Source organism: Olea europaea, unplaced genomic scaffold, assembly GCF_002742605.1.
Source record: "Olea europaea var. sylvestris unplaced genomic scaffold, O_europaea_v1 scaffold83, whole genome shotgun sequence".
NCBI lineage: Eukaryota > Viridiplantae > Streptophyta > Magnoliopsida > Lamiales > Oleaceae > Olea > Olea europaea.
Window position 1 is genome coordinate 1,151,644 of NW_019266740.1, and position 26,821 is coordinate 1,178,464.

Consider the following 26,821-nt stretch of genomic DNA (forward strand, 5'->3'; position numbering starts at 1 on the left):
TCTCCATTTGAGAACCTAGTTTCATTACTTGACGAGCATAATATGTGAATGGCTGACTCTTAAAGGGAGGGAAGTTGCAAGAACCATAATAAAGACATTTGAAATCAATTCTTAAAGCAAATTTAACATAATATAATATGAGGAGAAGAGTTTTTCTCAACACATATAATAGTCTAATAATATAGAAAGGATACATGAAATACTATCACAAGAATTCGAGCACTGCTGTACAAGAAAAAAATATGAAGACAATAAGTTAAATAAGCAATTGAAAGGCCAAAAAGGACCATATGGACTCACTTGTGGAACTCATGGGATAAATTAAAGGATCCACATTTTTTAAGTTGCTTCAGGGACATGTGCTTTTTTGATCGCTTTGAGTGGCTCTTCAAAGCTTGAATGCGAGATCTAGAACTGCTACTTTTAGGAACAAAATTATCAAGAAGGATGAAATTGTCAATTTTCATGCTTTTGGATCCCTGCATGTACTTCCGAGCTGAATCACCATGTTGAAAAAGTTGGTGCAAAATGTGATCAACTGCAGTTTTTCTATCTGAATTCTGCATTGTTAAGCAAATTGAGATGAAATAGCTATAAATGAATTTCTGGGAAATAATCACAAAATAGACAGCTCAAATGGCTACATAGGTTAAGGTGAAACAGTGACCTTGACACCCGTTGGCAGCAAATTTTCATGTGCAGGATAAGAAAGCTCCAAGTATGCTGGCTCATTTACTTTTACATCTGTAAATTATGGTAGCCAACTATTTTAGCCCTAAGGTAATGTTTCAAGATACACCCAAAGATAAAATATCTTTGCACAAACAGAAATAGCAATCATCTAACGACAACAATGGTACCTTGCGTAGTGTTATGAGCCCTGAAAGAAATATTGCCTGGAAAAGTAATCAAGAAGAAGAAAAATTAATTGTGCAGAAGATATTAGTGACCCTAACTTGAAATTATCCCCCAAAAAGGAATTTCGAAGCCCAATAGCATCATTCAAGCAAGATAGAGCGTGTCCTAACTTATAGTTGCAGAAAAAGTAGGTGTGTACTCTAAAATACTAAGCTCACAATGAAGCAAAAATTAAAACGGCCATCATGAAAATGTGAGGTCAAATGCCCATCCAAAAAGACCACAATCTATGACATATGTGCATTCAGTTGCACAAACTAATATTTGGTTCATTCATATTTGATCGCTTTGCCACTTCCTTGTCGGACTAGAAATTTGGCAAAAACTTGGCAAATTCGCCCACCAGGTGTGCATAAAATTTCAGAGATCAGTAATTTGAGATCACTCAAAACTTGTGAATTGAAGTTCACGTCTTTCAAAAAAATCCATTGATCTAATTTACAGGCATTTTAAAGCCTGGACTTTTCCAATCTGAAATCCATTGAATCATAGAAGGCATAGTGATAAATGTATTTTTATACACTTATCTAGGCCATTAAATTGGAGTAATTGTCGGTAATTTGGATAAGTTATAGCTTAATTATATATTAATTATGTTTGTTCGATGGAACTCAATGCAAATTGGTGGAATTTGAAGAAAGGAACAAAAAAGGCAAAAAAGGAAAGAAATTCAAAATTTGGGACCAAAGTAAAAACATTCAATAGTTTATTCGAACCATAAAATGATGATTGAAGATCACATATGATCAACCGGATGCAACTGGAGGTCAAGGGAGTGAAATATAGTTGAAGTATTTTCACAAATCAATTTCTAGCCGAAAAAGTTATGCTTTAGACTTTTAGCCTCAAATTGAGATCCCATTTTCGGATAGCAAACGTTTGAATTGGAACAATTGTATTTGTAGAAGAATTGTAGTCCTTTGAGTCGCCTTTCCAATGCACTTGATTCCACAATCGAATATCGAAAGAGAAAGTTATGATCAAATTATTGAAAGCTATTGAGAGACAAACTCCGCGAGCAAGACTGAAATTTCAATGACCCGAGAGTCATTTGGATCAATGGTGTGCGCGCGATAGTTATGACTGTGTTGAGAGCCATTTTCGTAGATGAATCTGCAATTTCCTTTTCGCGATTCTAACTCTTACGGAACCCAAATTGGATGCGATTTTAACCTACTTCTCGACTCTTATAAATACAAAACAAGGGCTACACATAAAAAAACTCTCTTGCCTCTTCATGCACAATAATATCATCAAATTCATCAAAAACTAGAGGTCAAATCATTATTTTTGGGAGAAAAGATCAACCCTAGCAAGAATTAAAGGTCAATTACATCAACAAATTAAAGAATTCAACTTTGAACTTGAAAATCAACATATGTTGTATTCTTTCATGACCAGGATGATATTTTTTCATTATTCTTCTTGTAATTTATTTAAAAGCATGCTAGGCTAGATCCATTTTTTGTATTGGATGAGATGAACCCTATTATTTATTTATTCTAATTCAAGACTAGTAATTTACTTTAATTCTTGTGTTTCTTGATTAATTTTGCATACCCACTGTATTATTTAATTGATTGACCACCAATTAGATAATTAGTTGCTTGTTATAGTGTTGAAAGACACACAACAAGTTTAGAACGTGGCAAAATTAACATATGTGCAATAGATGTTAAGAATAACATTTATTACTTGTGCAATCATATAGATAATCTAAAATTTAATGCGCTCTAACCATTCAAATTTGGGCTAAGAATAGATTCAGGTCATGGTTAGTCTAGAATTAATTCATCTTGAAAAAGAAAGTTAAATATATTAGCTTTGTCGATTGTCAAGAATACATGAACGGAACTAGATTACAACTAAAAAATTGAAAGGGATAACAATAAACGGAGTCGAAATCCAATACAGTCATCTATAATTTGATAAAAATCAAACTTTTATTACTTTTTTAGATTAATTTAGCAAGAATAAAATCAAAATCTCTCTTGTTTTACATAATTCGAATTTCATACATAACTAGTAAACTTGAATTGAAAATTATTCCTTGATACTTTTAACTCACTAAATTTATTACTTGTTAAAGAGCCTATACACTTGCGGGTTTCATACGAACATATAGTGCACCATGAAAGTTCCACTTTTTTTCTCCTTTCTAGGAGTTCAAAATTGTCCCTCCCACACACCACATGGTGATAACATAGTGAATTGATCTCATAGAATTTGGAAGATCTTAACTTTTTTAGTTCATTCAATATTTTATAAACAGTGGGTATTCATTTCTTCTTGAACAAAATGTAATATCTTACGCAAAGAAAATTTTTTGTACACTACTTTGAGATCTCTTCATGCTGATTCAATTCCATATCATAAACTTACTTAGCCTGTGTTTGATCCCTATTATTCAAAAACTCATTTTTTCTCAAACTCATTTTCAATCACACTTCTCTCTTTCAATCACATTCTACTAATAAAATAATTTTATACGTAAATCAAAAATTTTTCCTTACTTTTCAACCATAAATTCTTCGAAAAAATAATTATTTCATTACCTGTTAAACCCAAAAATGGGGCTCAAACAAGCACTTAAAGTGTAGCTGGGAATGTTAGTGACGTGTGACTCAAACTTGGAGGAACTTTTGAGATTTCTAATTGGTTTCAAATTTATGATAATCAACACGGTAACACCCAACAGGAGCTGGTATCAGTTTTATTCTAAAGATGAATGTTTTAAACTTTCAAATTTCATCTTGTTCAGAATTTAGCCCAAGCTTGTAGAATCTACGAATATGGTGTGTTCAATGATTCACGTTACACATCTTAATCATTTTAAAGTACTTCATTTGACTGGAAAGAAAAATGCATTTTTGGGAAGTGCGTACACTTTAATAGGACGTCATCACTTTTTATCATTGTAGGCTTGGTTTTCAATTTTCACTATTTATCATCTCCAGAGTTAACACAATAATGCACACGAAAATTACAACACGTCTAAAACAAAAAATTTGAACAGCATTATTTATGATTTTGAACACAGTTAAGCAAACCTTTTCTGGACGAGGCACTAGAACAGGGTTTTTTGGCTTCCATATCTGCAGATAAAGATTCAATATTAGAACTGGTCTTCCCTGTATCTTCAATTTGCCTTTTCTTGCTCTTATGTTGCATTTTGTGAAGCTCTGCCTCTGCTTGTGCAAACCTTCGCTCTAAGGCTTCCAGTGTTCGTTTTCTCTGGTCATCCATGATTTCTCTACTCGCTATCCAGTGTCAATATCGTAGAATAAGTAGTGCTGTGCTAGAAAAAACAAAGAAGCACATCAGAATATATATAAAACACAGTAGAATACTGTCGGACTTATTTAACTTATGCATGTGGAGAAAGAGTACAGGGATTGGAAATTGGATAGCATTTAAGTTTTGAATATATGACTCGATTTTATTTTATTTTTTACACATTGTTGCTGGTTATGTCAAAATCATCTTTCCTTCTTACATCCACACTACCCGTAAATGACTAGAATAATACTAATATTTGCCAAATTGATAATTTATAAGATGCATTACAAATGTTATAAATCAGCACAGAAAGTTACAAAAAAAATATAAGCAATTAGCTTTAAGGTGCTGGTCTAGTGAAATTCCTCCAATTCTGCAATTCTTAAGTGAATTTCAGACTTCCCTTCAAATATAAAACCTCAAAATCTTAGTATCCAGTTCAAGAAGGAAATCATAGGCAAATGATGAATCAAGAGAAAAATTAAAACCTAACAAACTGAAGGCAAAATACATGAAATCTTTTGAAATTATCCACCACGAACAGATTGCAAATTTTACAGTGAGATTATATAATAGAATTATTTTTTGCCTCAACTCATTATTTTCTCTGAGAAGGTATTACTTTGAAAAAATCAAATCGCACCAGATGGTAAAGCCGGTTGATGGCCGCGTCACGAATGATCGCCGGCGGTCGAATCCCGAACGGAATGGTCGAATAGTAGTCCAAGTATGGTCACCGAAGGCGAGTAGGTCAAGGGTTGGATATTTGGGGTTAAATTGTAATTGGATAATGGTCAATTATTATCAAAAGTTAGTACATTTTAATTGCAATAAACACCCTCAATAGTAATTATTATTTTAACAATATCCTCAACTTTTTCCGTCGTATTTTTCTATGGGCAACTTACAAAAATATCCTTAAAATTAGAAGTATTTTGAAAAATCATATGAAAAGTTTTTTGATAGTAAAAAATACTGTGTAAAACGAAAAAGTAACACAATGTCACTTTTTTTTTTAAAAAGTAAAAAAAGTGACACAAACGCTTAAAAAGTGACAAAAAAAAAGTGACACAAACTAAAAAAAAATAAAAAAATGAGAGACACAAAATAGCACATTCATTTGTGCAGCACCAGTAATCATACTTTTAACATAATCTGCATATCCAGGACAATCCACATGAGCGTAGTGGCAGTTCTTAACATAAGCAACATGTCTAAGACAATCCACATGCTGATTATGTTCGGAAAATGTAACATATCATGTCACTTTTTATCTTATTAAATAAGTGACAAATTTAAAAGGTGATGAAAACTCAAAAAAATTGACAAAATGTAAAAAGTGACAACGTCATTTGAAAGTTTAGTGTCACCCTTTTATTAAAAAATGACATACAATGTCACTTTTATTAAAAAATGACATACAATGTCACTTTTATTAAAAAATGACATACAATGTCACTTTTATTAAAAAATGATGTTTGTCACTAAAAAAAGTGATAGAAATTTCAAGAACGCGATTGATAAAAAAGTGACAAACACAAAAAAAAGTGACAAAAAATCAAAAAAAGTGCCAAATACAAAAAAAAAAAAGAAAGCGACAAAAAGTTAAAAAAGTGATGAAAATTTAAAAAGCTACACAGATTGAAAAAATAAAAAATAAAAAAGTGACAAATAGTCAAAATAGTGACGTAAATTAAAAAAAGTGATGAAACATCGATCAAAACCTTAAAATATATCATTTTATACAAATTCAATCCAAACTACAATTAAAAATGCCCAACAACTACCTACATGAAATTGATTCAATGCAAACACAATCATTACAAACATAATACTCCTTAAGCCAGAACAAGGTAGTGCCACAGAAGCATCAGACAAGAAACACTCGAATATGTTATCTCATCTCAAGTTTTTGGTTTAGGACACAAGTTCTCTTCTCAAGTTTTTGGTTCATAACACAAGTTCTTACTCAGTGCCCAAAGTTCATATCCACTCATTTAACTCTCACATCATCTTAGCATACTAAAATGGACGAAATGCCAATTTCTTCAGTTCAAATGCATAATTGGATTTCAAAATTTCACACTAGAGTTGCTAAATGCCAACTTGTCAAGATCATTCAATGATACTCATTAGCAATTCAATAATCCAAAACACCAATAACATATCTTTCCAAAAGATTTCACAATTCATCCAAAATTCTTCTAAAGTCACAAATCAAATGTTAATCTGTACAGAACATACGAATTAAACAGAAATATTCAGCATAAGCACATAAATCAAATGGAACAAATGATATTAAACATGGGTATAATCTAAACTCATTATGTCTGTACACGGTTTTTTCTCCCAATTATCACGTAATACGAAAATCATCATTCTATTTTTCTAACCACAGAAATTCGGTAATATCAAACCCTCCAAAAAGAAAAAAAAAAGAAACCAGATAACACCAAAATCTATAATCAATTTTCAGCGCAAAATCACATGAAATCAAGAATCACGGGACAATTAATCTCTAATTCTCATTTTCAATCTTCCTACTCTCCTTGTCTCCAATAAATCAGCAGTAATTGGCCCAAAATCAAGAAAACAAACATAGACAAAACGAGATAGTAAGGGAGAGGAGAATGCGACATATAAGCAAAACGGAGATCTTACGGTGGGATTTTCGGCCGGATTTTTGGGTACGATTTGGGGCTTTCCAAGGTTTTGGGGTTTGGGGTGTTTGAGCGTATTAATTACGAGGAAAGAATTTTAATTAGTTTTTGGGAGAGGATTCTAATTCGTTATCTTTGAAGGGTAGTAAACCTAATTACCTCTTTTTCTATCATGACTAGGCTTGACATCAGGTGAGTCCATCCAAATATTTCAATACTAAGGATCATTTGTTACATTTCAAATGTTTCATACGTGAAATCATTCGCTTTCATGAAATTACTAGAACTAAATCAAAACTCAAATAATATGTTACAGTTTCGGTTCGTTTATCCATGACATTTTTGTTAAGAAATCTTGAACTAACAATACAAATAATATTCCCAATATATAGGAGAAATAGAAGATCTAATATATGTTATAAAATATATATATCACACACTTTCTTAATTAGCCACGAATATATCATCCAATAGTATCCAACATTTACTATAATAGCATCCAATTCCGACAGTTACTCTATGTGCGGTACCTCAAGAAGGATTTGTAGGGTGGACGACGCATAAAGTGCGATTATGAGTGGCAATGAATGTGATATGATTCGATAATTCAAATGAATTAATCTAATTAATTATAATACTTACTACTTAGCCCTTACAAACTTGCTATTTATTGGGTTGAATCATTGTGCCAAGGGTGAATAAATTGTAAAAAATAAAAAAATTTATAAAATCAATAAATTTAGTTCTAGAGTTGAGTACTCATGGTTCCTGTTTAAAACAAACCTAGATATTCTCGATTCTTTGTTTTGATCTCAAACTTATTTTTTGGGAATCGAACTGGAACCTTTGATTATGGTTAGAGAGATTCGATTTCAGTGAAAATGTCAACATCTACTGGTGATGAATCATGTCCAAATATTTCATTAACATGCATTGAAATGAGAGAAAATATTTTAATGAATTTATTTATTTATTGTTTATTTCGTTATTTAAAATACGAGATGCAAACAACTCTTTTTACGGTCTCCTAACAATTTTTACAAAATCCGTCATCAAAGACAAAGTTGTAATAAATTAATAGAAGGTTGGTTAAATTAATTTGACTAAAAAAATATATAAGTGCTAGAATGACCAAAGGTAAGTAATGGGTTATGGATATTGGGCTTAAAAATTGAAAGAAATGTTACATTTCATATTAGCCCTTGTTTGATTGTGATCATTAACAGTATGTTATTATGATATTGTCATGTTTAATTAATTAATAAGCCACAAAATTTTATTGTGATCACCTAACGTCTGAAACTTTTTCTCAAGTTTCTTATTTTTAAAAGTGTATCTTGAAACTTTTGTAATTTTTTTACCTTTATTTTGGCTTCCTAAATCCGCACCAGCTTGTGCTCATTATAATGACTTGATTTTGATAGAGCAAATTATAAAAGATAAAGTCTTAATTATCGTGATGCGTCGCTATGTCATAGTTGTTTTAGGACTTGTTTGACATGACCTCTAAAATATGAGAAAAAAAAAAAAAAAGCTCCTGAGACTTAAAAGTTGCTTTAAATCCGTTTGTTTAATTACGAGAGTTTTTAAAAAAAAGTTGATCTAACTTGATTTTCTCTAAAGCTCTTTTGGAAGAAAAAACTAGTTCAGAAATTGGTTTTTATATACTAATTAAAAGAAGCTCTTTCATAAAAAGTAAAAGCAAATGTAAAAATCTGTCAAACGGACCCTTATATCCTAGTAGATTTTGCAAGCAATGTAAAGTTAATGATAAAAATTATGTAACATATTCTAAATTTATTAAAATTAAAAATCCACTTCTAAAGTTTAAGAACACCCCATCAAGATTATGTAAGTTTGTGATTTAATGCTGCCTATAAAAGGATTATTGTTTTACAGATATTTAGCCTGGTTTCATTATGATAATTTTTTATTTTTTTTTGACAATTATTTCTCTTCCATAATAATTTTTAATCACATATTTTTCAAAAAAAAATATATATATTTTTTGTATTTTCCAATGACTTTTCTCTACTTTTTAACCACACTCATTAAAAAAAAAAAAAAAACACTTTTCAAACGATCACGCCTCAAAAATCTTTATTAAACGGGCATTTGAAGAGATTTGTTTTGATCTTCTTTTGTGAAAGGGAGGAAAAAGATATCAATCTACTCTAAATATGTTGAATAAACAGAAAACGTTTAACTACGTAATTTTCTCTAATTTTATGACAACAGCTCTCTACAAATGTAGCTTTTCTTTATCCTCTCTCAAACTGTGGACACAAAACAGTTTTCCCAATATCATTGTAATCAATTTTACAATTCTATTCTGCATATTTGGATGCTCAATCTTATTGGCCGTAGGTACACTGTAAATTACTGTTAGCCCCCTGTTTGGTTTTGATAAGAATCAATTTTTTTAGTGTAAAAAAAAAATAAAAATAAAAAAAATAATAATAATAATAAAATAAAAAATTAAATTGATAAAATGTGTGATTGAAAATGAGTTTAGAAAAAAATGGGGAAACATGCCTTAATTGTGATAGTTAGGATGGCCATAGTTCACGAACATCAATCAAACAGTTACCTAACCAAAACTATAATAACCAGAATGTTGAGAACAAGGGATCAACTCTATAAAAGAAAATCGAATTTCCATGACCAAAGAAGACAATATGTTACAGACACAATCACCAATAATCATTCACGGTATGAAACTCTTAACAATAGTTGAGAGAAAAGAATAAGCAACAACTTTAACTCAGTCAATAGAATCGTTGAAATCAATCCAAACCATGCCCACAAAGCAAATGAACAAATAAATTTAAGTGGAACTCCATCAAATTAAACTGACACTTTCACTATTTTCCTTTATTCTTCTCTGCCACTTAATTCAGACAGTTTATTGAATCTGCTGAATTTAGGAATAAGGGGATAATTAATTGATCACTCCATTCGCATCACTGTCAGCAATGGAGGAGTTGTCCACCTTTGGCGGGGCTGAATACCGCCTAGGTCTGGCTGGAGAAGGTGGGAAAGAAAGGCGCTTCTTTGCGGAACCCGGTGGTCCCTTTTCCGGTGTTCCATTTTCCGTTCCTAATGGACTTGACAACCTCAACTTGGCCTTTGCCGACTTAGTCGGTACCATGTAACTAGGCACTGATGGAGAGCTTGCCAAGCTTTCATCATCTCTCATGGACGACCCTGCAATGCTGTGCCTCCTGTTCCTCTCTGACTGCATGCTAAGCATTCTCCTGGAGTCGTCATCTTGACTTAATGCACTCAATCTTGGGCTTGCCAGCTTCAATTTTCTGGCGGCTACTGAAGATGTCACCTTTGAAAGGGGAGATGCAGAGGACTGATGACTAGAAGGATGACCGGGCTTTTGGCTGACCGGTGAAAATGGATTATCGGAGTTTAGCTGATGACGAGCAAAAGACTTGGTTATTTCTCCTCCAATGCTTGAACTTTTGACAGATAACCTGTCACCGTTAAGTTCTTTGTCAGCTGTGCTTTTGGAATCCCATGGCCGGGCAGCCATCCATCTTTCTAACCAGCTCCAACCCCAGTGAGGGTTAGTTGGATCCATAAACAGTAAGTTAGGAGCTCTTGAGGACTTCTTCCAGGTTTGCTGTCAAGTTGAAAAGGTCACAATTAAAACCAGAAACCAAATTTTCTAATGCTACCAAACATTTATTTTACAAAACATTTGGGCCAATACTGATACCACTGATCAAGCCAAGTACATGACTCAAAATTATGGCAGTTGCAACTTGCATTTAGTCAAGTAAAAGTGAAATGTTCATTATATACTTATTCTTCTAGACAATAAGACAATACTTTACCAAGAAAAATAGGAGATCTAATATGAGAATCAAATATATTACTTATCACTAGCTGAATATTGTAGAACATCCATAAATAGGCAAATTATAAGAAAGAATAAGATCCAGATTGGGATGATAGTAGATGCCAAGGCCAAGGAAACAGTGCAGCAAGAGAAAAGGCAATTTAACAATCCGAATAAAGAATGTACAAAGTTAACACGAGAAATAGTTTCTTCTAGATTTTACAAGGGCAGTGAATTCACATGTGCCCTCAGATATACATTTTCCTTCTTTTCTTCGGAAGGCTGAAAACATGTGAAGCAAGTTAAGTAGAAGTACCTGATGACTGTACGAATAAGCTAGCGCTTTTTCTCGTCTCATGGATGCCTCATACTTTTGCAGCAAACTTGCCTCTATTTGCTCTTTTGATTGTAGACTATCATCCCACTCCTCCCCAATCTGCAGAAACATTTGAATATTATATCTAAGAACTTCAACAAAATTCAAGAATGGTTAAATAAATTTAATCATCAGGGAATATGCTTGTTTTCTGAAGTTGCAATATTTAATATCAAACTATAAACAAGATATTCTCTCCCTAAGCTTTTAGTCATAATTTTTCCACTATTTGTCTGGAGTAAACCTTCAGCAAGATTTCATTTGCACTATGTAAAACATACACCAAGAAATACCCAGTAAGGAACAGTCAGCTTCTAAGCTTCTGAATTTTATTTTATTTTTTCATTTTTTGCCGCAGGGATTCAAAAATATATACGAGACTAAACATAAAACAAGAAGAAACTAAGCCTTACTCAACAAAATACAGAGACTGATCAAATATAAATTTAAACCAAACAAACGACATCAACCTGCAGCAAGGTTTTTTTTTTTTTTTTTTTTTTTTCGTTTTTTTTCAATTTTTTTTTTGTCCTCCATAAAATTTATTTGAGAAAAATACGCCTAGACTGATGAAGTAGAATTAAATTAATTCTTGTATTACAGATGCATTGAAGCCATACTTACAGCATTGATGCCCCTCAGAAGATGTTTAGAGCAAGTTTGGCTAAGCTTAAAAATGTAAGGTTAAAATAACTTTTACATGTTTCGATAACTTAATTTTTCTTATTTTAAAAAAGTAACATTTTTTGAAAAGTAATTCTTACTTCGCATTCAAAATAAATAACTTACTTTTGACTTTCAATATGTACTTCTAAGTAAACTTTTTAAGTTAGCCAAAAATGCTAATAATTGTTTTATGGATTTCGCTAAAGATGATGATATTAAGAAAAGAACCAACCATCAAGCTTTCAAGTTCTTTCGCGCGGTTCTGTAGAAGTTGTCTCTGGAGTGCACGGTTTTCCTCTGACATCTTGAGCCTTCTCGACTGAATCTGAGAATGCACACGGGACAGCGTTTGCATACATTTCAGAGCGTTTGCAGTTTGCCGTTTGACGCTTGGCCCATCAACAAGTGATTTTATTCTGACAAGTCCTCTCAGCGCCCGCAATGCTCTCCTTGCCTGAAAGTTAAGAGACATCAGTGGCTAACCTATACTTCATTTCTCTCCATATTGTGACTTGTAATTAATAATGGATAAGAAAAACAAAATGCAAAATGTAGAAGTCATCTGATGCTAATCAGACCGAAAGCAACCAACACTTTTTTTTTACTAAAATAATTAATGACTTCAAGCGAGATATATTGACATGTCAGAAATGTCTGAAATAAAAAAACTTTACATGATTTCCAGAAAAATGTCTCAATGTGTCGTAGCCTTGATGCTGAATTTTGTGACAAGAAAAACAAAAAATAATGTACACCTAAGCTTTAATTGATACTTAGCCAAAACTCTTCATATTAATAAACGTGATGTTGTTTGGCACATCTTAATTTTTGTGGCTGTGCCTCTTGCATCATAGCCATATTGCCTAATTTTTTGAAAACTGATACGAATAATAATGCGTAGGTGGACCTCAACAAATACTTGGACTAAACTCTTGATGGTGACAACATGATATTTTTTAGCCAATTTCATCCATTAGAAGAGCTTTTTATTTGAGCTTTGATTTCATTCTTACTTTTGACCCAAAATTTTCTTTTGGCTCTTCCTAATTAAATATACTCATCCAGTCAAATTCAATGACATATTTTGGGCAATTCATTACAATCTGTAATTGTTCAGCAATATTATTTTATAATATTTGCTTAACCAGAAAATTGTGCATGACTTAACATGCAATACTATGCATCTGAGAATGGTATAGTAACAACAAAAAGCTGAACAATATTGCCAATAAACTTTTGAAATAGGCTTCATCTATCATTTTTTGCCACTCTGTTCAATCACAGCACTTCATTCACTGAAATGCCCCAATGCTGTCAAATCTTTTGCAACTCTTTTGCAACCATTCTCAGCTTTGTGAATTTGGACTACCTCGCCCACTTATTAACACACAACTGAATTGATTTCTCTTGTAAATGAGAATCTCTTTAGGTAAGTACAATGCATGGGTTTTTCCTTCCATTTACTGGATTATCTTTTTTCCATCCTGTTAAATGTTAACGTCTGTCCTGTCAAGTTGACTGATGGAAGAAGAAATATAAACATTCATTTAGTAACATACCTGGTAACCTCGGAATGCTGTCTGGATTTTGATTGCTGCTACTTCCTCCTTTGGTTTTCCAGTGAATTGAGTCACCGAAGTCAGTCGGACTACCTCTGCTGCAGCCTGTGCAGCAGCTACAGCAGCCTCTGCTGCTGCAGCAGTAGCAACTGCAACAGAATAAGCACGTTTTGTCTGCGCATTCTCCGCTTTCGTCAACTTCATATCTTCCTCATCTTCCAAAGAAGGAAGTGGCTGGGGATTAGATACTTGGATAGTCTCAGGATTTGGAGAACCTGAAACTGATGGGTTGTCTTCCTCGACCCATTTCTTCTTTGATTTACTTGCTTTCTGAAATTATATACCATAATATCAAACCCAAAAAACCTATATCATCAAACAATTATGGCATGTTTGATATAGTCCAATCCAATACTACATCAAACATGGCCTTAAGTTATAGCGAGATGAACAAAGTGGTAATTCAAACAAACCTGTGCTTTCTTTTTCTTAGAATTTGGGGTAAGAGCCCTTTTTACCGAAGAAAACCAGCTTCCTTTCCTCCCCATTTCTTTATCATTCCTCAATTTGTCCTATCTGAAGAAAAAACAGTATATTTACCATAAGCAGATGTATAAATAAGTCAAAACCTAATTAAAATAACCAGAATTCACAATAAATTGTAATTAAATTCCCAATCCATATCTCCAAACAAGGGTCAAATCTGAACGCTACCAAGATCTTCGAACTACCACTTTTAAGTTTTGATCATGATCCCACCGTCAAAATTATATTTTGGTCTACTCCATTTCATTTCACCTACATTTCTCCGTAATTAGAAGGATACTTCACTTAGCAGCTACATACATTAGATGCGCAAAGGGTGACAAGTCAAAGAGATAAATTTCCAACAAATTACATTCAAACTTAAAGGAAAACGAAGAAATACGAAATATTTACAATAGATATTTACAAATTACCTGAAAATGGAATTTATGGGATCTCCCGGAAGCTTTAATACGGATTATTTTCTCCTCGCAGCTCTGTCCGTTATATACAGAGGCAAAACAAAACAAGATAAGAAGTTGGCGCCCTCTATCTTTTCTTGGTGAGCATATTTTGAAGTGCGTGCAACTGTGTGTAAGAGAAATAGAAATGTAGAGAGAGAAAGAGAGTGCAAAACCAGATCTGCAAGAACAATTCAACGATGGAGAACATGAGGAGAAAGAGTAACAGCTGGTTTTGTAAGTGTGGGCCCTACCTTCGCCCACGCTTACGTGGACCCAGTTAATTTTCAGTAAAATTTTAATTTTATATATTTTTTAAACTAACTCAAAATATGCACCATTAGTTCCAAACTATTAACATGTCACCGTGTTAGTCCTTAGACTTTAAATAAGAACAAGTTTGTCATTCATGTTTTGTTATAGTTGCATGATGAAGAGTTCACGGTAATTGAACCATGCAAATTTACGTTACAGGTCATACTTGTGACACTCATGAGTCTAATTTTATATTTTCAGTTTGGAATGATGTATAAAAATTTAGACATGTTTTCATTAACGAAATGTGACGATTCAACAGATATTTTCAATGATTTCCATTGTTGTAAATTTGTGTAATTATAATGAACTTTTGAATATTAAATTACGTTTGCAATGATTAAGAATCAACTTACTAATTTGTTCTTATTTAAAAGACAAGAGACCAACTTGCTGTTAAAATAATAAATATGGAACTAACCGTGAATTCTTTTCATATAAAATTTTACTTATTTTTTTATTTTTATGTTGAGATGTTCAACTTAACGTATTTTGTATTAAGTTGGATGAATTGTGATATTTTCTATTGAATTAATTTTGGCAAAAGTGAAGCATGCTGTCAATCTGAGAGGCAATTAGTACAAAACGTCGTCATCATTTACACTCATTGTGCAAATCATTCTTATTATTTCAAACTTGGCATTTGTACCCATATTTCAACATTCTCTTGAAGAGTTGGTCACTTACGTATCATTTCGTCAAATATAAAAAATTGGTGCAAAATGTCCTTATTGCCTTCATTACGCAAACCATCCTTTATAATCTCAATTTTACCGTTCGCATTGTCAGATTGACCTTTCTCTTCGTCAAAAGAGCTTTATTGCCTATTTTACCCATTAAAGCATTGTAAAATAACTAATTTATCCTCATCTTTAAGTAAACATATATTAAAGAATGAAATAATAATTGCAGTCAAGGTCCTTAATTTTTTCAAATAGTACAAATGAGTCCCACTTAAAATAATCAATACATATTAACAAAAACATTCATCTTCAAAAAAATAAAAATAAAAATTAAAATAATAATAATACTTTTTTCCTCTTAATTGGGTTTGTATTAGAATAATTATGATTTGGGTTGGGATTAAGATATTGAATGAACCTCTAATGGAGGAAGAAATTCAATTTCCTGTCATCATTTTATGAAGCAAAAGAAGCTTAAACAAAATCAGGAAAAATTCAATAGCTGATGCAGTGGGCCTATGTGTATGTAATCGGCAACAAGAAGATAAAACAAGAATTTGCTGAAAATTATCTAAATCCCTCAAAAAACCTATTGTAACTTCGATGAAAAATAAAATAATATTGGAACATGAAACTTGATTACAGGAAAATAGCTAAATCCCTCTATGATGCCGTGGCCCGCGGTAGGATGTAAAGAACGGGTGGCGACTAGTGACAAGGTGTGAAGTTGGACGTGGAATGAGAACCATTTTTTATTTGTTTTTCTATTTTCCTATTTTTTAATACTTTTTTTTCCATACTTTTAACTATCTTTCTTAATTATTTTAGTGGTGGGGGGAGGGGTAGGTGGGATTAATTGGGAGGATAAAATATTGTTCTTTTAATAGTATATTTTAATTTATTTTACAAGAGACTCATTTTTACTTTTTTAAAAAACTTGGAACTCTAGCGGCAATTATTTCTCTCCGTTTATTATTTCTTTTTTATTTGTTTATTTAAAAAGGAATGTAAATTAGTCATTTTATAATTCTTTAATGAAGAAAATAGATGATAAGAACCCTTTGCAAAAATAAAGATCGATCTAAGGACTCAAATGTCAAAATTGAAATAGTAGGAATGATTTGCACAATGAAGGCAACTGATATAGACATTTGCATCAATTACCCATATTTGACGAAAGAAATTGTCAGAATGAAATGGAAATTACCAACTCTGCAAAAAAAGGTTGAAATAATGTTGCAAATTCCAAGTTTGAAACAATAGGGACAAATTGCACAATAAATGCAAACTAGGAATACAATTTGCTCTAATTACCCAATAAGAGTGATTGTTTACAGAATAGCTGTCTAATAATTTGGCCGTCTTTTCATAATTGAAACAAGGACAACATCATTCATTAACAGGACAATTGGTCAAGGAACTTTGCTAATTAGTTGGACATAATTTAAATTATTTGGTCGATTGGTAAATTATTTTCTTCAAATTATTAAACAACTTTTTGTATCTCGTAAATTTTTATGACCAAAATTGATCTGATCCGCCTCGTTGTAAGTAGGTTGACTGTTGTTTCATCTTATAAATCACACTGGACAAATTTTTCTCAACTTAAAATTTTTTAGATTCCCAGATAAGGTGATGAAATAAATAAAATAAGATATGAGAAGTAATGTGTTGCGATCGAATAAACTTTTAAACTTTTTAATTTAATTTGGTTTATTTCTTTTTTAGTTTTACTTTGGATATTTAGTTTTGGTCTTGAATTTTGATTGTCAGATGTAGGCTTAGGGATATCAACGAATCGAACCGAATTGACTCACGAGTTGAAATTCAAGGTTTGAGCTCGGTTCGAATAAAATGATCGAGCTTTTTTTTCAGACCAGAGCCAGACCAAACAAAAGCTCAATCAAAAAAATTAGGCTCGACCTGAGCTTTCAACTTAGACCTTTTCGAGCCGGATCGAGCCAGGCAGGCTCAATTTTGGTTGTCGTTTTGATATATATTTTTTTAATAAAAAAAGTAGCAGATTGCAAGGTAGCAACCTGCTGCCTAAAATAGGCAAAGGCAGCATGTTGCAGTCTTCCAAAAAAAAAATAATAATAATAAAAAAAAAAAAAATATATATATATATATGAACGGACTCAGGTTTTGCCCGACACCTTAAAATGGGGCTTGGCCCAACCCTTGAGTCAAACGAGCTTGAGCTTTTTCCGAGCCGGCCACGGGCAGCCCTAGTCGACGAACCCCGATTGCCATCCTGATATGTAGCCCTTGTTTGAGTCCCATTATTTCCATCGAAATACATTCTTCAACCGCGATTTGACTCTATTTCAACCACACATTATTCATTAAAATAATATTACGTGCAAATTCAAAAATATTCTTTATTTGTAATTATATATTTTCCATCAATACACTATACAAAAATATAACTTTTGTCAAGAATGCGGCTCAAACAAGGGCGTAATATAAATTTCAAATTTAATTCTAGAATGTAAATAATGGGCTTGGTTGAGTTGGATTATTTGGAAAAAAATACATTTTTAAACAGTAATTCGATATCATTTCAATCACATATTTTTCAATAAAATAATATTACTTGTAAATCCAAAAAAAATTCTTATTTTTTAATCACGCATTTTTCATCAATCTACCATTCCGAAATGTATTATTTAAAAATAATGTGGCTCAAACACACACAATATAAATTCTTCTTTCTTTAGACGTGTCCAAAGAAAGGTCTATTTGATGACCTTAGTGCTAAAACTGAAACGATAAAGATGATTTGTACAATGAAAGAAAAATGATATGAATATTTTACGTCAATTACTCATATTTGACAAAAAAAAAAATTAGAAGGAATTAAACAAAAATAATTAACTCTACAAACAAAAAATGATGAAATAAGGGTACAAATGCCAATGTTTGAAACAATATGAATGATTTGCGCAATGAATGCAAAGATGATAACATTTTACACTAATTGCCCTGCATATTTGTTTATTTACTTAGCCTATTTTTTAATGAAAGAAATTGAACTTATACACAAAATAATGCTCTTTAACATCGTGCAAACATATATTCATGCTCACATTCTAATTGAATGTGTTGACATACTAAAAGTGCAGCCCAAATCGAATAACCCAGGAAATGAAGTCCAATTGAGGAATCCCCAAATCAAATAGCCCAAACAATGAAGTCCAATTGGGCAATTCAGGATAAAGGCCCAGATATGGTTATTAATGAATATAGTGGAAGCCTACGAACACAGTAACACCATCGCCCAAACTTGTAACACGCCCAAGATCTGAGCAAATGAAATGCCTTACAGTCGTCCAGAGTTATGACCCTGCTCTCGTCCAAACCTTCGAATCGCCCAGGATCTTAGTAAACATAAGATGTTATGGTTATCCAGAAGTGTAGTTATTGAAGCAGTTATCGAGTAACCTTATCATATTCCACGATTCAAGGAGTTCAGTTGTGCCTCTTGCAAATCACTTCTAAATTAGGACAATTGTGGGACATAATTCCCCAATCCTAAGTCCAAATCAAGAAATAGAATCACCTTTTGGTCCCTCTACTTCAAACCAGGGGGATGGTGTAATGCCAAATCAGAATGGTGGCAATGGTACATCTAACTTGGGGGTAACTTAAACGTAAGAGACAATATCCTAAATAATGGACATAATGCCCCACGGATTAATGATGGAGTGAATATTCAGGCTAATGGTAACAATGGCCCAAATCATGGCAACTTTGTTGCCAATCAAGGACCAAAATATCAGGCCTCAAGGAAATCAACCGGTCAACCAACCTGTAGGAATTCCATATGATCCCAACGTCATGTTGAGGAATCAAATTATGGAAATAGTACAGGATCAGATGGCTTTTGGAGTATTTCCTGTCATTCGGCCGACTTACACAAAGTCATACCCTGATTAGGTAGACCAAGCATATCCATGGCCTAAAGGGTATAAAGTGCCAGAATTCTCATTATTTACCAGTTTAGGAGAGGTGTCTACTCTAGAACACATAGGACGATTCACACTGCAAAGTAGTGACGTAACTAATTACCATAAAATGAGGCTGTTCCCTAATTCATTAACAGGAATAGCTTTCTTGTAGTTCATCAATTTGCCAGCGAACTCTTTTCAAACATGGCAACAATTGGAGCAATTGTTCCACACTCAGTTTTATAAGACTGAGTCCGAAGTTACTTTGGTCGATTTGGCAAATCTACATCAAATGCTAAACGAATGGGCACAAGGTCTCCTTCAAAGGTTTAAGACAATAAGAAGTAAATGTTTTGTACCTTTGCCCGAAAAGGAGTTTGTCAAAATCACTCAAGGTTGTCTAAGCTTTGATTTGAAAAAAAAGTTTTAAGACAAGGAATTTCCCGATATTTTCCAATTGAGTGCGAACGTAATTAGGTATGAACGATTAATAAGAGAATAAGAGCAAATGAAAAATTCTAGCAAAGGGACTTATTATAAAGACCCGAATTTTGATGTTCATACCATTAATGACTAGTATTACGATCAAATCGAAATGTGTTTGGTCGAACTAATCAAAGGAGACATGTATACTTGTCCTATAATGGCTAAACCTAGACCGTCGGGTAAGGATGAGCTTATAAAAGATGAAAACAAAAAGGCTAGAACGTTCTCGTTCGATGTAACCAAAGTTGACCTTATATTTGATAAACTATATAAGGATAAGCAGATAAAATTGAGCGATAAACATAAATTGCCAAGCCCTAAACAAGTTAAGGGTAAAAAATATTGTAAGTGGCATAATGCATGGTCACATTTGACTAATAACTGTTTGGTTTTTCGCCATGTATTACAGGATGCCATTAAATCAGGACGAATTACGTTCGAGGATAAGAGGAAGATGGCAGTGGATGAAAATTCTTTTTCACAGTCATTTGGGGTAAACATGATGACGACTGGTTTCAAAAATAAGTTGCCAAAATTCAAATTAGTTATAGATGACGGGGAAGAGGAACCTGGACCACATCCCAGTATCTTTGAACGTATCAAAGGGAAAAAGCCTGAAAAGGATGAAGACGTTCTGTGTGTAAAATGTAAAAGAGAAGTGAGTGGGAATACAGAGAAACCAGGGATATGGCAGCATCACCGTCGCCCTAGTTTTTTCCCAAATGCTCAACCTGGTAAAGGGCGAGTACATCCTTCTATAGGGGACCCCGCCTTTCGAGAGGCAGTCCAGGCCAGTGAATAATGGGAGAACATTCAGGCTGCAGCCTCGCTAACCAAATATATAGCATTCATTCCAGTATAATGCAGGAAGGGCGATACCCTTCAACGAGATGACTAGAACCTAACAAAAGCGTTTTCAACGAAACTATGGACGAATGATGAGGCAACAACAGGGAATGCCACGTCCTAAGGCGCCTAAGCTACTTGAGGTGGCCAATCAAAATATTTTCGAAGACAGTGTGAAGACCGATACAGGTGAATCGATGAAAGAATTGCTAGAAAGTTCTTCTGGGAGGTCGAAGTTTGAGCGAGACAGAAGAGATGGAGAAGATCCTGATCAGTCCCTTACTATTCAGTTCGGTACGTTACCTCCTGTCATGGCTAATAACTATTTGTTAGCCAATGAGTTCAAGAATAAAGAGAAAGAAGAAAAAGAGAGTGAGAATAACGAAGAAGAAGCATCCGTGCTGGAATATGAAGAAGGCCAAACTTCTAGAGGGGCCTACGATGATGAAAGAGATGATGGTATGACGGATATCGAAGAGGAAATTGATTTGGAAGCAGAAAGAAGAAAAATAGGAGTATCATACAATACTCTGTTGAAACAACTACATCGAGAGGGGGTTGTGAAGTGGACTTGTTGGAGGAGCCGTTTGGGCGTTTTTTCGATTATTACGTGCTGTACGGGACGCCCAAAAGGAAAAAGAGAGTTCCTCGCTCTGAAAAGTATGGATCACCTCCAAGAATAATGTCACCTCCCACAGGTTGGGTAACTGAAGAAGAAGTATTAGAAAACGGTAAAAAGGAAACGGAAGCTCAGTACGACATGCTGCACGTTGACTTACCACAAAAGGACAATTCGACAGAGGACAAGCAGGAAGTGAAAATAGATACTGTCGAAAATGTTATTTTTAAGCAGCCAACCATGAAGTTAACTAAACACTTGAGATCATTGTACTTTAAAGCTCTAGTTAATGGCATACATGTGGCAAAAGTGCTTGTTAACAATGGAGCAGCTATAAACACCATTCCATCTAGAATGATGAGGAAATTTGCAAAGACAAAGTGATATGATCCCAACAGAAGTCGTCCTTACGAGTTTCAATGGAGGAGTAACTTCAACTAAAGGGGTTATGCCATTGGATATAACTATAGGGACAACTACTAGGACCACAGTCTTCTTGGTAATAGATGATCCTATTAGTTACAATGCGTTATTAGGAAGTGATTGGATACACGGAAGTCACTGTATACCCTCATCGCTCCATCAATGCCTGGTTTCTTGGAATGACAAAGGCGAAGCAAAAGTGGTGCAGGCCAATCATAGACCTTTTGTCACAGAAACAAACTCAGTATAAAGGTTCATGTACGAAGAAAATTATGGACCTGTCAGAGTAATCCAAGATAGAAAAGAAACTCAAATTGTCGCGCAGAGTGAAGAGCCATTTTCGGTGGATACACTCACTGAAATGTTCAGTCAGATGAGGCCAAACATAGTGGCCCTAGAAGAGCTAGTAATTGACAAAAGAGTAATCACGGAGTTTTAAATAAGTTATAAGCAACAAAGGTAAATGACCGATATTCAGGCCTTCAAAGCAAAATTAATGGCTTTCAATAAAGAATGCAAGGACAAGACGAAAGAAGAAGCAGCCTTGAAAGCATTGAGAGACAAATTGACAGTGTTCGAGTTGGAACAAAGTATTGACCGAGAAGTCAATAAGATAGATTGTTTAGAAGAAGAAGTGTTTATAAGGGAATTGGACGATGAAGTGATGAGGATCGCCAAGTCTGGATATGCTCAAGTACAAGACCCTCTGATTAAAGTGAATATTGGCAATAAAAGAGAAGATCGTCCAATATTCATCAGCCAAATGCTCGATCAAGAGGTTAGTGATAAATTAATCGCTTTATTAAAGGAATATAAGATTGTTTTGTTTGGAAATATGAACATATGCCTGGTTTAGATAGAGATTTGGTGGAACATAGGTTGCCAATCAAGCTAAATTTTAAGCCTCACAAGCAACCTCCTAGGCGTTTTGCTCCTAATATACTTCCTGGGATTAAGAAAGAAATAGAGTGATTATTAAAAGCAGACTTTATTAGAACAGCCAGATATGTGACTTGGTTGTTCAATATCGTGTCAGTGCTAAAAAAGAATGGTTAATTAAGGGTGTACATAGATTTTAGGAATTTAAACATAGCCACAGCCAAAGATAAATATCCAATGCCCGCAGTAGACTCAACTGTCGAACACGTAATGTATTCCTTCATGGATGGGTATTCAGGATACAATCAAATTTATATAGCTGAGGAAGATATACACAAAACTGCCTTTTGATGCCCTGGGTCTCTAGAATGTTTTGAATGGGTAGTCATGCCTTTCGTCCTGAAAAATACAGGAGCAACTTTTCAAAGTGCGATGAACCTGATTTTTCATGATATGATAGGCAAGTTTGTTGAGGTGTATGTAGATGATATAGTGGTCAAATCCATTAAAGAAAATGATCATTTTGAACAATTGAGATGTTCATTCAAACGAATGAAGCAATATAAACTAAAATTGAATCCCTTGAAATGTGCATTTGGTGTTAATGCAGGAAACTTCCTTGGTTTCTTAGTACACAAAAGGGGGATTGAACTTGATAAAAATAAAGCGAATGCCATTTTAGAGGTCAAACCACCTAGCAACAAAAAAGAATTTCAAGGTTTCTAGGCCAAGTAAACTTTTTAAGACGCTTTATTTCTAACTGTGCAGGGCGAACTAAAACTTTTTCGCCGCTTTTGAAGTTGAAAAATTATGACGAATTCGTCTGGAAAGAAGAGTATCAAAAGGCTTTCGAACACCTAAAGACATATTTATCAAGTCCACCAGTGTTGGTGTCACCAATCCAAGGACGGCCAATGAAAGTGTATGTATCGGCTGAAAAAGAATCAATAGCTGGAATGGTCGCCCAAGAAGACCAATTTGGTGAAGAAATGGCGATTTACTACTTGAGTAGACGGTTAATAAAATGTGAACGTAATTACTCTGCCATTGAAAAATTATGTCTTGCATTGTATTTCACATGTACAAAATTAAGGGCTTATTTACGGTCCGTAATCGTTTATTTGATTTTCAAAGTAAATTTGAATAAATATATGTTCTCTCGCCCTATTTTACACCAAAGGGTAGGCCTTTAGACGTTAGCATTATCAGAATTCGAAATACAATACATACCCTAAAGGGCAATCAAAAATTAGGCTTTGGCTAACTTTCTGGCCGATCATTCATGCCTTGACATACCTGAAGAAAATGAATTAGAAATCAATTCATTCGAATTAAAACCTTGGGTTTTGTATTTCGATGGGTCAAAAACCTCTAAAAGTGCAGGAGTAGGAGTAAATCCTTTAGGGATTTGCTACAAGTTCGCATTCACTTTGGATAGAATGTACACCAACAATCAAGCCGAATATGAAATCTTAATCGTGGGCCTAGAATTAATGATAGATATGGAAGTAAAGAATGTGATCGTTAGAGGCAATTCTCAATTGGTCATTCACCAATTGATTGGTGATTTTAAGTGCCAAAGTAATTCCATTATAAGTCTATATGAAATCGCCCAAGAGTTGTTGGAAGTATTCGACCAAATAGAGCTTTAATGCGTTAATATGATATATAATGACGTGGCAAATGAGTTGGCCCAGATGGCCTCAGGGTACTTGAAAGTTTTAAATTGGAAGTCTACTTATGAGTATGGAACAATATTGCCCGTGGTCCAAAGAAGGGCGAGAACGATTGAAGTTCATTGCATACAAGGTAGAGATGCAATAGATTGGAGGGTAGAGATTAAAAGTTCCTTAAAGAACCTAATAAAGGAAATAGTAAAAAAATGAAGTTGCGTTTGCTAAACTACACACTAATAGATGAAGAGTTGTTTAAGAAATGCTCTGATGGTATATTGCTAAAATGTGTAAGTTTGCAAGAAGCCAAGACGATCATGGCTGAAGTGCACGAAGGGATATATGGAGCTCATCAAACTGGCCAAAGGATGAGATGATTAATTATTAGGAATGGATATTTTTGGCCAAAGATGGAAGAATCATGCGTTCAGTATGCAAAGAGTTGTCTAGTATGCCAAAAGCATGGTCCAATACAAAGGGCGGCAGCACGAGAGATGGCACCAATTATCAAACCTTGGCCGATTAAGGGTTGGGCAATAGACCTGATAGGGAAGATTTATTCCCCATCGTCCAAACAACATACATTTGTTATAGTTGCAACTGATTATTTCACTAAGTGAGTAGAAGCGATACCTTTAAAGGAGATCACCCAAAAGAGTGTCATAGAATTTATCCGTGATCATATTATTTATAGATTTGGAATTCCACAAACTTTGATGGTAGATCACGAAACTTCTTTAAATGGAGATCAAGTGAATAAATTTTTGAGCAAGTTTGGAGTTAAACAGAATCTTCTAATAAGATTCTAAAAAATATTATAAGGAAAATGATAGATGAAAATGCCAGAAATTGGCACGAATGTCTAAACAAGGCCTTATGGGCTTATAGGACATCGCCTCGGTCAAGTACCAAAATTACTCCTTTCCAACTTATTTATGGACAGGAGGCCGTTTTGCATATGAAAATCAACGTGCAATCGATCAGAGTGTGTTTACAACATAAGTCAAGTGATGATGAGTATACCGAATCACTAGTTCAAAACTTATTGGAGTTGGACGAATTAAAGTTGGACGTCCTAAATAGATTGCAAGTTCAAAAATGAAGGATGGCTAAGTTTTATAATTAAAAAGTTATAGTCAAGTCGTTCAGCTTGCGCGAATTGGTTTGGAAAACAATACTCTCTTTGGATAGCAAGGATCCAAAGTATGGCAAGTAGTCGCCTAATTGGGAAGGACCATATAAAGTAAATAGTGTGTTGTCTAATGGAGCCTATCATTTGAAAAATCTAGATGGCACTAAGCACATGAAGTTCATTAATGACAAATATTTAAAAAACTGTGTTCCTTCCTTATGGAAAAGTGAACAAATAAAAGCGTAATCAAATCGCGTTGAATGATCGTAGAAAAAAAAAGGGCCAGAGCGAAATACGTTCAAATAAATTTCTTTATTATCAAACGTTCATTACAAAGTTGCAAGATACAAAATACTAAATACTCTGTAAGCTACAATTAAGAGTGAACTAATCTCCCGGTCGATCGCCAAGTAAGAGGGTGAACCGGCCTTGATTGCCATTCTGATCGCATAGCTACAAAGGCAAGTAGAAAGGCCGAGAAGCACTCTCAGCAAGCAGAAGGGAAGAGAAGCACCCTCACTTCGCTTACCTAAATGCATCACTGCAATAAAGGGTAAGGAGACTGAGAAGCACTCTCAGCAAGCAAGGTGGCTTGACAGGCATCCTAAAAAATTGTCTTCCATCATTGAACTCCTAGTAAAGAACATGGAGACGATGGGAAGAACTTTGTTGGCCAAAGAATATTTCCTATATCTCCCATACCAAATGTGACATCAAAACAGGTGGCAAAATGGGCGGATCAAATGATCCATTTCTATGGAAGATGTAAATTTTGGATCGATCGTTGAGATGCCAAACGATGGCAGCAAATTAGTTTTTGAAGAAAAGAATGGAAATGAAAATAAAAAATGTGAAATATACGTGCATTTATAGGGGCGTGAGGGTGAAGAGACAGAATATGAACAGCCACATTCGTGCCTAGTAATTGGAGTTAAAGGGCCCAAAATCTTGGGAAAAGAGATAGAAATACCAAAAGAGAATGTACATGAATCTTATCATAAAGCAGTTAAATGCTTGGGGGTTGACGATTAAGGACAAACGTCAATAAATACACAAGAAGACAAATTAGTTGTTCATTAATGACAATGGCTGCTGTTACATCCAAAATTGGCAATGGCTATCAGTACGAGGTTATAAGAGGAAAGTCAAAACGAAGTTACAAAAAGAAAAGTTAAGGCATTAGATGTCTTAATAATAATTCGCTCCAGACCGAACGAATTCTTTCCCTAAGTCTCCCCCAATCCTCGCTCTGTTGAGAAGAAGTGACATTCAATTCAGCCATAAAATCATCATCAACCTCCAGCTTCTTGTACTGCTCGACCAAAGACTTGGTTCGCTCAATTCATTGGGAAGCATTACGCTTTTTAGCAGCCATTCTCACCTTGCAGTCATCCATCCTTGCTTGAAGCTCCTTCATCTGTGCAGCCAAACTGGTCATCAAAGAGTCTTCAATCATAACTTCGGAAAAGATTTCTTTCAATTCGTCCTTAGTTTTGTTGATCTCCCGAAGCAAAGACT

The 26,821-nt window shown here is 34.1% G+C and overlaps 2 protein-coding genes across 2 annotated transcripts; both read right to left on the minus strand.

Annotated features, from left to right (window-relative positions):
* Positions 1–19: 19 nt before the first annotated feature.
* Positions 20–4,989, minus strand: LOC111391756. The gene is made up of 5 exons (XM_023017002.1): positions 4,841–4,989; positions 3,969–4,211; positions 861–896; positions 668–744; positions 20–560 (listed from the first exon to the last, which is right to left on the minus strand). The coding sequence occupies exons 2-5, from the start codon at positions 4,162–4,164 to the stop codon at positions 297–299; spliced, it is 573 nt and encodes a 190-aa protein (XP_022872770.1). The 5' UTR covers positions 4,165–4,211; positions 4,841–4,989; the 3' UTR covers positions 20–296.
* Positions 4,990–9,488: 4,499 nt separating this feature from the next.
* Positions 9,489–14,518, minus strand: LOC111391730 (protein IQ-DOMAIN 1-like). Its single transcript, XM_023016981.1, has 6 exons — positions 14,271–14,518; positions 13,785–13,887; positions 13,312–13,641; positions 11,985–12,206; positions 11,027–11,146; positions 9,489–10,491 (listed from the first exon to the last, which is right to left on the minus strand). Exons 2-6 carry the CDS (start codon positions 13,857–13,859, stop codon positions 9,799–9,801), a joined length of 1,440 nt encoding a protein of 479 aa, XP_022872749.1. The 5' UTR covers positions 13,860–13,887; positions 14,271–14,518; the 3' UTR covers positions 9,489–9,798.
* Positions 14,519–26,821: the final 12,303 nt, after the last annotated feature.

Excerpts from the sequence above, each read along its gene's own strand:
- LOC111391756 (XM_023017002.1), bottom strand. The coding sequence starts at position 4,164 with ATGGATGACCAGAGAAAACGAACACTGGAAGCCTTAGAGCGAAGGTTT. Across the intron at positions 745-860 it reads GGCTCATAACACTACGCAAG|ATGTAAAAGTAAATGAGCCA; the intron begins GTACCATTGTTG and ends CATAATTTACAG. Across the intron at positions 561-667 it reads TGCTGCCAACGGGTGTCAAG|AATTCAGATAGAAAAACTGC; the intron begins GTCACTGTTTCA and ends TTAACAATGCAG.
- LOC111391730 (XM_023016981.1), bottom strand. The coding sequence starts at position 13,859 with ATGGGGAGGAAAGGAAGCTGGTTTTCTTCGGTAAAAAGGGCTCTTACC. Across the intron at positions 12,207-13,311 it reads CAGCATTCCGAGGTTACCAG|GCAAGGAGAGCATTGCGGGC; the intron begins GTATGTTACTAA and ends CTTAACTTTCAG. Across the intron at positions 11,147-11,984 it reads AAGAACTTGAAAGCTTGATG|ATTGGGGAGGAGTGGGATGA; the intron begins GTTGGTTCTTTT and ends ATGTTTCTGCAG.